The following is a 12,559-nucleotide window of genomic DNA, read 5'->3' as shown; positions in this document are numbered from 1 at the left end:
CTAATAATGTGTTTACATCAGATTATTGGCACTTATATCAGACGTATATCATGGTAATTACCCACTCTGGCAGATCTGCTCAGTGGTTCGATAGGACCGCATTAGCAAAAACTCCTAACAGCAAACAGACACCCAATTAGCTGCAGCCCTGCAGGATACCGGCGTAAGCAATCAGTCACAGGGTCAGCGCGATAAAGGAGTTTAGTAAAGGATCCGGGTCACCGCACAGGAAATGGCTCACCAATTTAGTGTTCTTGTTGTCACTCTCAGAGCACATTACAGACCTGCTTTTGTAAGGCAGGGTACAATTAGACCTTGTTGTCACTCTCAGAGCACATTACAGGCCTGCTTTTGTAAGGCAGGGTACAATTAGACCTATTCTACTTTTATTCTACCTGTAATGCAAAAAGATAACCCCAACCCTCCCCCCACAGTACAGAATAGTTTACCTTTGAAGTTAGTACATACATTGTGTTATCTACTATATATGTTATCTCTCGCTTAGTGTTTGATATTACTGATTGAACATTGAAATGCTTGCTTATTGCATTCTGAGTTCAAAATTATAAACCCTGAGCTCCATCCGTGACAGAAGAGCTTTTTTAATGACCACATAGCCCAAGCACTGAGTTAACATGCTGTTTCCCAGTTCCAAGAGGGGTTAGTGACAGCGCAGTGTTTCTATAGGCTGGCTGGTATTTGTTGATAGGTCTTAACTATGTGTCAGAGGGGCTACTCTGATGCTTTTCTGAATGATAGCAGGGGGGAACAAACCTTTGGTAATTTCTCAATTAAAGTGCACTGCAAGAGGTTTTCTGCAGCTTTGGGAAATTTATAAGAGCTTTGTGCAATTGGCATCAGGACGGCTTGTTGAAATCGCTTTACCGCCCTGCGCCAAGGCTGACAAAGCCACTGAGAGCTGCTCTCTCCACCTGGCTTGTTACTGAGTCCTCATGAGTCAAGCTCTCGTTGGTTCCCGGCTCTGTAATAAAATCGTTTGGAAGACGTCTCACTCTGGGAACTGGTTCTCACTCCAGTTACAAAACACTGCAGCCTCTTAACACCACAGGCACAACGTTTATACCCAAACATCGTCTGTTTTCAGTCAGTGTTTTGTTGCACTGTTTATTAAATCAGCCTACACCTAAGGATAGCTAAAATAAAGTATTTTATAACCCAATGGGGCCTATTCAATCATCTAGACAGCAGAAGAACTAATACATACTTTTTACAGTCTAAAAATACACAGCCTAAACTACAACACTATTTAGAACTGCTGCTGTTTAGATGTAATATGGTCCAGTATTTGGTCACAGGTACTATATAAACCTGACAAACAATATTGGCTTCAGGTCAGTGGTTAGTATTTGAATTGATACAATTTTATGTAGTGTAACAACACTCAGCGTTATCCTACCTATTGTATTTGAGCTGCTTTGATCTCTGAAATCCAGAAATCTGACGTACAGCCTCAACAAAGACTGAATGGCTCTATTGAGTAACCTGCCGCTCCCTTGGCCAAACAGATTTGTACATACACATTTATTCTAGTAAAAGAATCAGGCTGCATCTTCTTACTGACATTGATTTGTAGGGGAAAATCTGGAAAGGAAATGAAGTTAGCAGGCAGTGCAGCTTTCTTTAAGAATAGCCTAGAAATAAATTCCATCTAAAAATCACACTATACTACTTTTTTTAATTTATTTAATACATACATTGAAATGCATGGACTTTAACGTAACATATTTTCAATGTATAATGGACCAGTGCTTATAGAAAGTGAGTCATTCAGTTGTAACTCTGCCCTGTCATTGTCAGTTAGAGAGAAACACTGCTCTAGTGTTTTCTTCCATACATATCCAACTAAAAACATGCTTTGAACTTAACAGATATACTTTGAGTCATCAGCCATCTTCATCATCATAATGTATTGTAATGAGGTGATGAATGTGCATTCTAAGAAAGGTTATCCCAGTGTAAAGGTGAGTTTAATCTGCATGTTGAGAGCCAGCCTCTAGCGTCCCTTATGTCAAAGGCAGGTAGGTTTGTGTAACAGAAAACTCTATAGTGAGGATCGGTCCTGCATGCGTAATAAAGTCATTATTTGTGTGTATTGTGTGGGAGCCTGCCCTTTGGAGTAGCAGCATTCAGGTTAGGGGTTTATCATTTCAGTGAGTCATAATGGCTTGAGAGAAAAAAAGTACCTAGAATCCCTCACGGGCTGCACTGTACTGGAACCATAGCTGTCATTGTTTTTGCTAGGGCAAAAGTGTCTCTTAAATTGGCTTGATTTACTTTTTCTCCCTGCAAGGTGACTAGAAATTCCAGCCCTCATTGGCTTTCTGGCGACACGGAGAAGTTGGGAATTAGCTTTAGTTTTGTAGTGTTATAACACCCCACCAGAGGTTAAGAAACAATTTAACGGCAATACTGAACACAGTAGGGTAATAAGTCCTGTTGATGATGATGGTTTTTTGTGTTTGTTTTTAGTTGGAGCTGTAATCGTTTTCGGTCAGCAAGTGTTAATTAGAAAACTGCAGCAATCTGAAAAAAACTAAAACAAAACATGATAAATATCCGAATGCCTTAGGCTTTTGTACCTATCGGTTGCAAAATATATAGATTTCCTGATAATAAAAATCCAATATTTTATTTTAATGAGTTTTCAGGGCTTCCGTCACAGCTGTTCACATATACTAAAGCACACCCTTTGAATATAATACATAATATCATACATTGACATTGAGAAGTCACTGGTCTGAATTGTGGATTTGAATGGAGAGTGACACCCAGTGTCTCTCACCTGTCAAGCCATCCAGGGCTGGGAAACAGAGGCACATCAAAGTTGAGGACCATGCTTGATCACTTCAAGACTAGTAGACAGAGAGCTTTGGTCTCCCAGTTAGTCTGAGCAGTACATTTCCATCATATTTACAGGGCAGTGGTAGTAAACTTATAAAGGTGCAAGTAGCACCTTAGGCAACATTACGTGTCTGGGTCTGTACTGTTCAGCCATCACAAACCACAGACTTGCTGTCAAAGCTTGCTAATGTTTTGGAGGTTCTTTCAGGAGTTTTAAATACCAGCGGTCTAGACAGATACTAAATACAGTGTCAGACATTTCTGATTGGGCTGCATTTACCTATAAATTTAAGTCAGTAAACTGGATCATTTTTATTATTTTTGAAAGAGTTCAGAAGCATTTCAGTCCCAGAGCCCAGAGCTAGAGGGAATGGGAGGGGGGGGGGGGGGCGGTAGAGGGGGGTGGAATCTGTCAGTAGGAAAGCTGCAGGATCCCATGCTGGGCCTTAATGATCGGTCCATATGTCAGGCTAATAGCAGTTTGGAACAACTACAGCTTCTTTAGCTGGGAATGTGAGCGAAACTTTGCCAAGATTGTGATCAGTCACCATTTCAGTCTGGCTGGATATGGGCACTGCAATCCTGCCTGTAAGTGTTGATTATTTTGATTGGATAACATTTCTTTGTTGGGAGAGAAAGGGCCAGAAGAACAAATGCAAATACCCCCAAACATTCTGTTAACAATTATAGTTTCTGTTATAAATTAATAATAATCTTTAAATGTGTTAGAAAGGATGGTGTAAACAACATATAACAACAAATAATATATATATATAATATATATATACCAGTGTTTCATTGAGATGTGTTAATAAAAAAATTTGTATAAATATATATGCATCTGTGTGCCCTGGTAGTATTGCCTGAATATGCAGCGTTTAAAACTGGGATTCATTGGGTTTTTATGACTCTTTCCTGTGTTCGTTTCCAGATTTGGTAAAAATCTGTTTCGATCAGGTGAACTCCGGAGGGCATTTTTTACTCTTAATGCACCAGTTGGATCAGGGTATAGGACCTTTCTCCCTGTGAGTGCAGCATGTGGAGCAGGAGGCATTCATGTTCTGTCTCTATCATTTTACAGGCAAACAAGGGAACAGGAAACACCCCCAGACTTCTTCTACTTCTCTGATTTCGAGAGGCACAACGCAGAGATCGCAGCTTTTCATCTGGATAGGTAAGTGCCATGTCTGAAACCTTTAAGTGCCAGCTGAAATGCTTTCCATCCCATCTGTATACACACACACACACACACACACACACACACACACACACATACATCTATCTTGTGTGGTGAAATGAAAAGGTCTCCATATGCTAATCATAAGAAAACAATGGGGATTTCACATCCTTCAATTCTGTAGTTTTTGTCGTTGTGAAATGGTTGATGCTCAACCTTTGCAAAATCAGCATGGGAAATTGGAATAGCGTCAGACAGATATTGATTAATCCTGTAGATTTGCATTTGGGATTGACCATGATGCAGAACAGAGTTGGGCAATGATTCTTCAAGTCTAGCTAGTTATGATTTGCTGTTGAGTACCTTAGCCAATATAGCAAAACAGATGCTGCTATTACTATTATTATTTAGTTCTTAGCAGACGCCCTTATCCAGGGTGACTTACAATTGTTACAAGATATCACATTATTTTTACAGTTGGGTTTTTACTGGAGCAATCTAGGTAAAGTACCTTGCTCAAGGGTACAGCAGCAGTGTCCCCCACCTGGGATTGAACCCACGACCCACCAGTCAAAAGTCCAGAGCCCTAACCACTACTCCACACTGCTGCCCCTGCTATGTTACAATATAACTATAGCATGCCAGTAGATTAACTATTGACCTCTGCATTGTCTACAAGAAGAATGTGTGCTGTAGTTTGCTGTAGGCTGTTAATAATTTTCCATTGAGGCGTGTTTAAAAAAAAAAAGTGTTAAAAGTGAATCAGCTACTGTGTGTGTATATGACAGTATCAGCAGCTTCCGCTGTTGAAATGTACTGTAGCTACAAATAGGATTTCATCACTTTTTCCGACAGTGTGATACAGGGCACTGCTTGTCTGACTGGACTGTATCACTGTCTGAAGACTGGATTCTGCAGGCATTTCACACAGATCCTCCTGGAGTCGAATCCAGTGTTAAGACTGGAGAAAAGGCAGCACTTAATATATGTAACCTAAATAGGTAACTAGCAAGGTACAAGTTAACAGGAAAAAAAAACCTTGAAATGGTATGGTATAACTGTGCATGTGGGTTGGGATTTTGCCTGTTGTAGAAGGTACAGTAATTACTCACCGACCTAAAATCTTATCCAACTTTGTCAGTTAATGTTTAATATAAAACAAATTCACTTGTCGCAATACTTTTCATGGTCAGGCTCAAAGTCATCATCAAATAGATGAACTTCACATATTTTAGAACACTTGCTAGAATTTGAATTGAGTGTATTTCCATATGTGCTGCTACAGAAGGTAATAAATAATTGAAAATATGTGATTAGTAAATGGAAGCCAACTAAGCATAAAGCAAACAATGCTTCTAGATTTAAAGCTATGTGAATTGGCTTCCAAGAAGTAGATTTTAGTTCTGTTATAAATTAGTGCTGGATGGGAAACAATGGCTTCAGTGTGTAGTAGCGCTGCCGTGCCCCTAACACATAAAACGAAAAACGTTCTCACACTTCACGTTTGGTAAAACCTAGCAAAGTACCATTATCAAAAGGGAAATCCATAAACAGTGGTAATTACCCACATTGCTGAAAAACACAGTCATGCAAGCCAGCATTTTAAGTGAAATCTAACCCCTGCTTTTACCCAGTGCAGTCACAGTAAATTCAATACCATGATACTTAAGATCTTAATGCTGGCTGGATTCAAGGGAAGCTTGCTGCAAGCACAAAATGCCTTTGTGATTCACTTTAGAATGACGCTTGTTGGTGTGGATAGCCATACATCAGTAAGCCTTTATGACACACTTGTACTTGCTTTTTCATAACCATTCATCCAATTGCGGTGAAACTCTGTAAGGATGTCCGTTATCATAATTGTTACAAAAAGTGTACAGGTGTAGGGCATATCATCTGATGGGCTTTCCAACAATAAAAAAATACTTTAATGAGAAAGTCACTTACTGTATTTGGTGATGGCATGTTTTGTCTTTGGGAAAGTGGTTATGATTTAAAGAAGAGGGAGACTCTCCAGGTATGCCGCCAATAATTGTAGCAGGTGAAGCAAACCTCACATAGACAGCAATGGAGAGGAGCTCCCTCTGTTGGTCACAATGACTTCACCTGTGTGCATTAATACAACATCTAAAGGAACAAACTTTGAAACGTCTTTTTATTGTTATAATAAGTTACCAATGGCACAGTAGCATTTAAAATGACTCCTATTTTAGATATGCTATTTATCTTGATAGTCTGACAGTTTTAGGTTTAGTATTCTGGTTCCCACGCCCAGTTGCAAAGCAGAGCCACATGCTCGATGTCTTTGCATGGCTTCCAGGAAACTGACAGGTCTTTCAGCAGTAGTGCCCGCTGGCTGTAAGTGCTGATCTCTGACCTCTTTGAAACACAAACAGGGTCTCCTGGGAAGGATTGAAGTTTTCAATAAAATCCCTCCGCTGCTTGCGAGACTTGAGGGCTTTCCCACACGAACACTGGCAGCTTTGATAGGCATGCTATCATAGGCATGATAGGCATCTCCAATGCCTGCTGCGGCATGTTGGCAGAAGGTTCTGGCTGCATGTGGGAGAGTGAAACCTGACCTGGGGAGTGGACACTGTTCAATTTAGGAGGCTTGGCAGCTAGGCAACGATCACTGTTTGCAGGGTCCATTCTCTTTGTCCATGTGCTGAACCTGTAAGTTCTATGGAAGGCAGTGGGATCTAATAGTTACACAGACAGTAGGGAAAACAGCTGCATATAATTTTGTTGGCCAGGTTAACTGAACTGCATTATAAATACATTATAATGCAGGGGTCCAAGAAAAAATGAAGTCTACAGGACAATACCATGGTCTTCATCTTTTAATAGCGGCATTCTTATTGTCTGTTTGGTTTTCTTTGTCAGGATCCTGGATTTCCGGCGTGTGCCTCCAGTTGCGGGCAGGCTGGTCAACATGACCAAAGAAATCAGAGACGTAACTCGGGACAAAAAGCTATGGAGAACGTTCTTCATCTCCCCAGGTAACTGGTAGCAGGGATTTAGATGTGACCTTTGTTTTAAACTAGAAGTAAATATCTTAATACGTTTCATGTACTAAATATTTTATATATATCTATATATATATATATATATATATATATATATATATATATATATATATATATATATATATATATATATATTTGTCGTCTAAATGTTTGTCAAGCTTCTTTGCTAAGTATCTTTTCATTCCTACTTTATTTATTATGATTGAGAGTTTAAATTCATGGATGAATATCAGGTTTATGAAACGCTTAATTTTTTTTGTTCCTGATAGCCAATAACATCTGTTTCTACGGCGAGTGCTCGTATTACTGCTCCACAGAGCACGCTCTGTGCGGGAAGCCTGATCAGATCGAGGGCTCACTGGCTGCTTTCCTCCCAGACCTGGCCTTGGCCAAGCGGAAAACCTGGAGGAACCCCTGGAGGCGTTCCTACCACAAGCGCAAGAAAGCAGAGTGAGTCTCCCTTTTCTGACAAACACTATCATCTTCTGAAAGCACTCTTCATTACTTTACATGCATTTTTCCTTTACTGTTCCGAGGGATGATTAAAGTCCAACTTAAAAAAGTTATTAAGTATTGTAGCTTGGATGGCTCTTCTTACTTACAAAACAAAACATTCAACTTTTCTTTTTATTTTTTAACAAGGAAAATATATCCCCCAGACTATTTCAATATATAGCGGAACAAAACCAGTAACCTGCATAAGAAATACTTGGCAGGTTTTAACTTTTGTAATCTAACTCAAGGATCTTAGATCAAAGAAAGGAAAAATTCCTGCGTGATTGAAGAAGAAGTTGCAAGGTTACGGCTCAAACCCAAATCTTCACCCCATCAATACCTTCAGGTCTCGAGTGGCCTCTAGTTTTAACAGCCGTGTCATTTGCTCTCCTAAAATGATGTCTTATCCCTGTACAGAATCCCATCTCGGAGTAATCCCTGTAGCTCCCATGGCTGAATTACTGACCTTGAACAGGGGGGCTACTAAATGGCAAAGATTGAGAAAGTGCTGCAGCAGGATTTGAACAATCCAATACAGATTTTGGCGGGAGGTTTGGGGAGGGGGGTGGGGGTGGGGCAGGGGAGTATAATACTTCCCTGCTGTGTGTACCGATCTCTCTCTCTCTCTCTGTGTGTCTCTCTCTCTCTCTATATATATATATATATAATTTTTTTTTTCTTCGCGACTTTATTAAAATGACAGGATGGTTTAGACGTTTTACATCTTGCTAGGTCTGTGTTCTACAGATCAGTCCACCTTGCCCATGTTTGAATGCCGCTCTCGCATATGTCTGTGTGTGACAATCTGTGTGTGTGTGTGTGTGTTCTGATCTTCAGATGGGAGGTAGATCCAGACTACTGTGAGGAAGTCAAACAGACACCACCCTATGACAGTGGCTCACGGCTCCTGAATGTCATGGATATGACCATCTTTGATTTCCTGATGGGTATGTAACATACGGCACAGGTCACTGCCAAAAGGGCTCTAGTGCATGTGGAATGATGATTGGGTAAGCAGCTCATTATGCCTTATCACTTTGTTCCCTCAGGAAATATGGATCGACATCACTACGAAACCTTTGAGAAGTTTGGCAATGAAACTTTTATCATCCACTTCGATAACGGCAGAGGGTGCGTAAGTTCAAATTAATAGATGTGTGGCATAGTTATATGCAGTTGAAAGCTTTAAAAATATCTACTGTCTTCCCTGTGCACCCACAGGTTTGGAAAACACTCCCATGACGAGATTTCTATACTGGTGCCTTTAAGCCAATGCTGCAGGTAGGTCTCCTTAAACCTTTGTGTTTGTTAGCCATGAAAAATGAGGCATCATTCTAATAGATGAACAAGCAATTGTTGTGCTGCAAAGATTTTGGTCAAACGTAATTACTGTCCATTTATGTTCCAGAGTAAAGAGATCTACCCATCTGCGACTGCAGCTCCTAGCTAAGGAGGAGTACAAGCTGAGCGAGCTGGTGGAAGAGTCTTTACTGCGAGACAAGCTGATGCCCATCCTTATAAAACCCCATTTGGAGGCCATGGACCGCAGGCTGCGAGTTGTGCTCAAAGTGCTCAGTGACTGCATTGAGAGGGACGGTTATAACAATGTGGTGGAAAATGACCTTGACAGTGCCACTGCTAACACAATCACAAGCACGAGGTAGTAACGTCCAATAGGAGTGTGTTTTTTTCTAGAGTACTATTGTGATTAATATAAAAGGAAAGTCTTGCAAAAGACTATTGATGCCACTTTTTGAATTCAGTGAATTCATAGGCTCTGTGTTATCCCCTAGCCATGTAAAATATATAGGAAACAAACAAAACAAAAAAAAAACAGAAATTATGTTTTAAAATAAAAGTTGTATTGCTTATTTTAATAGTGCATAGGAAAAAATACTGCTTAGGTTTTGTTCCGAGTACTGTTTTTAAATGTTGTTTCTTTCTACCAATTCCTTTTTTCTATCTAATACATTCCCCGGCCATTCTTCTTTATTTTATATATTTATATATGTATATATATATATATATATATATATATATATATATATATATATATATATATATATATATATATATATATATATATATATATATGCAGGAACAAATCACACAACAGCTCTCATTTCGACTACATTATCAAAAGCAGTCATTGAAGTATAGTCAATACAAATCATACATATCCAGATGAAATGATGTAAAGTCTTCATAAATACACATCTGAACCTGAGTCCTACCCTGGCTTGGGTTAGTCCTCTGCTAACAGTAGTTCCACATCACTAAACCACAAAGCGATTAGCACAGATGTCAGCCTATATTCCAAAGAGAGGCCCAGGTCCGATAGCAAGCAGGACTGTAATCTTTAGGTCAGAATTATTGAAAAACATAGCCATTGGAGTTTTGTAGGGAATCCAGTTCATCCATAACTTAAACGATTCGATCACAAGATTTACAGTAGTAATGCAAATTTGTAGGGAAGCTCGCTCGCTGGGTCCACCTTGAAAAGGGACTGCCTGCCTCCAATAGGAGTGGAATTAGCACCCCATGTAGAAATTATACCATTCCTGCATTTCTTATCCCAAATTACTGTCATATATGAGAATGGCCACTTGATTGTAAACCCTCTGATTACTGGCAACAAGCCAGGGACAGGAGTTGCCCTGCCACTGGTTTAAAAAACTTCCTATGACAGGTCTACTCATCATAACACTACTCATGTCATACTTCATTTCATACTTCTAACTTAATTTCAGCCTTCATTTAAAATACTTGATCTCAATTAAACATTTTTTTTGTATGCTCTGCCCTTCGCTTATCTTAGAAGAGAAAAGGAATAAGAAAGCACTCCGAACAAAGCCTAGAAACCCAGTCTTTGGTCATTTCAAGTTTGTCTGTGAATTGAAAAATGTTTGTCTTTTAAGAGCAGAAGAAAAAAAAATCAGTTCACGACAGAAAATCAGCCCTCAAATCCAATGCAACAGAATGCGGACGTTCAATATTCAGTTACCCAAAGCCGCTTGACATTTTTCGGATATCGTCTCTCAGTTGTTGATTTTACAGTCTGTAATCCAATTTCCACATTGGAATCAAGGCTCAAGTCTGTCTAATGTGGCTTCTTTTGGAGGCATATGAACAAAAGGCAAACATTTCACTGCTCTAGGTGTGGAATGTAAAGTGAGAATGTACTGTATGGCATTTGGAACCTTGGAATCATGTTGCTCCCACATAACCCCAATCCGTGACCAGTTAATACAGGTGTCTTTTTTATTGATCATTTTCTACCTATTTCACTTTTGACGTATGAGTTTATTACCTACATTTGTGACCTTTTACTGACACAAATATATATATATATATATATATATATATATATCACTAAAATACTCACTATTTCAAATATCTTTCTGCATTCCCCTAGAACTTACTTAAAACCACGCTTCTTTAAACATCCATCCTTGATTCTGTAGCATCCTTGATTCTGAACTTGAATTAGATTCTTCTAAAAAAAAAAGAAATCCACAGATAACTGGGCACAGGGGACTCCTGCAACATATGGACATTAAAATTCATGATCTTAGTTTAGACCATGCGTACATTTGGATATCAATTTGTGCTGAATTTTAAACTAGTATGTGGCCATGCAAGCTGTGAGGGTTGCTGCCAAGACATATCTGTGACTGCAGAGTTTGGCATGCAAGCTAGAACACATTTATCCAACTTACAAAATCTAATTTGTATTCGTTTTTTTATTACTTAGAAAAGTGTTAAATGTCAGGAAAACTACATCACAGACACTCGCAATGATTGTAAGAATGAAGGTAGGCACATTAATAACGTCTGTTGTGGGTTATCTTTTTATGCTCTATATTCCCCACAACCAAAGCTAGATTTCCAATTTGCTTTTTATGTTTCTATATCCCAGCCCAGCCCCAGACTTCCTGGTTGAACTGGGGCATGTCATTTGATAGCTGTTAAATGAGTCAGAAAAGACAGCAGTTGGGCTATACTTGAAAATAATTTATAATACTTAGCAAGCTATTTTCCATTTTTATTCAGATTTACTGGTACCAGTAATCTGCCACTTTTTGTTTTGTCAGTCAATAGTCACAAATAAAAAAAATAGAACAATGTAAAGTAGAATGTCCTGTGAATAAGGCACCACTAAGCGGTGAGTTGTCATAAGAGCCAGTAGAAATCCCAAAGCTGTTATCAACAAGGATGTGTTTATATTCCTCTTATCTCTTATCTGTTTGGCATTTCCAAAGATTCTAATATTATTGCAATATAAATGTATGTGTATATATATATTCTCTATGTTAAAGTAGTTTGACCTGAATTCAAGATCAGCCGTCCAGCTCCACAGTAGTTCCAGATATTTGAGGAATTGCAATAACACCCCAGATGTATGGAAATGTCAGCTTTATTCAACCCGTTTATATCACATGAACAGGCTTTGCTCGCTTGGTGTAGTCATTTACTGTCCTTTTGCTACACAATGAATGATACTGGAGTCACAGCACTCACAGAAGGCAGTCAGGTACAGGTGTGCACCAGTCAGGGGGAACCAGCAATGGCCTTCAAAGGGCTCAGGTCACAAGTCAAATACCAAAAACAGTCTGTGGTGTGCCTATGCATTGAGTGCATGCATTACTCACAGCTTCTCCAATATCATGGCTAGAACTAGGAGAAATGGTTCAATGTAATTCAAGCTGACCTAAACATTACAATGTCGGTCTTGTTATTTTAATTTGATGTTTTTTGCTTTTTTTATTATTATAATGTCTTAGAACTGAATAAAACTAATGATGGAAATATTATCAGTTCAATAACCAATTTCATGTCCAGCCCATAATACAGGAAGTACAGTATGCATGTGTATCTCTCTCCCATGGAAAGAAAGACCCATCTTTCATATCTGTTGTGTATTTTTTTTAACTTGTGTATCAGCCACACGTGTGCTATGACTATTTGTTCAAAATCATGATGTGTTTGATTAAAT

General features: G+C 39.0%; 1 protein-coding gene across 1 annotated transcript in view; it reads left to right on the top strand.

Moving 5' to 3' along the window:
- LOC117418035 (extracellular serine/threonine protein kinase FAM20C-like) overlaps positions 1-9,538 on the top strand; it is a 37,320-nt gene extending 27,782 nt beyond the window's left edge. The window contains exons 4-10 of the mRNA XM_034030555.3: positions 3,944-4,036; positions 6,926-7,041; positions 7,338-7,518; positions 8,401-8,510; positions 8,613-8,694; positions 8,785-8,844; positions 8,972-9,538. Of these exons, the coding sequence (XP_033886446.3) occupies positions 3,944-4,036; positions 6,926-7,041; positions 7,338-7,518; positions 8,401-8,510; positions 8,613-8,694; positions 8,785-8,844; positions 8,972-9,227 (898 nt within the window). The 3' untranslated portion in view covers positions 9,228-9,538. The remainder of the gene's footprint in view (positions 1-3,943; positions 4,037-6,925; positions 7,042-7,337; positions 7,519-8,400; positions 8,511-8,612; positions 8,695-8,784; positions 8,845-8,971) is intronic.
- The last annotated feature ends 3,021 nt before the right edge of the window (positions 9,539-12,559 follow it).

The sequence above is a fragment of the Acipenser ruthenus genome, chromosome 13, assembly GCF_902713425.1.
Source record: "Acipenser ruthenus chromosome 13, fAciRut3.2 maternal haplotype, whole genome shotgun sequence".
Lineage (NCBI taxonomy): Eukaryota > Metazoa > Chordata > Actinopteri > Acipenseriformes > Acipenseridae > Acipenser > Acipenser ruthenus.
This window is presented reverse-complemented; position numbering and strand designations above follow the sequence as displayed.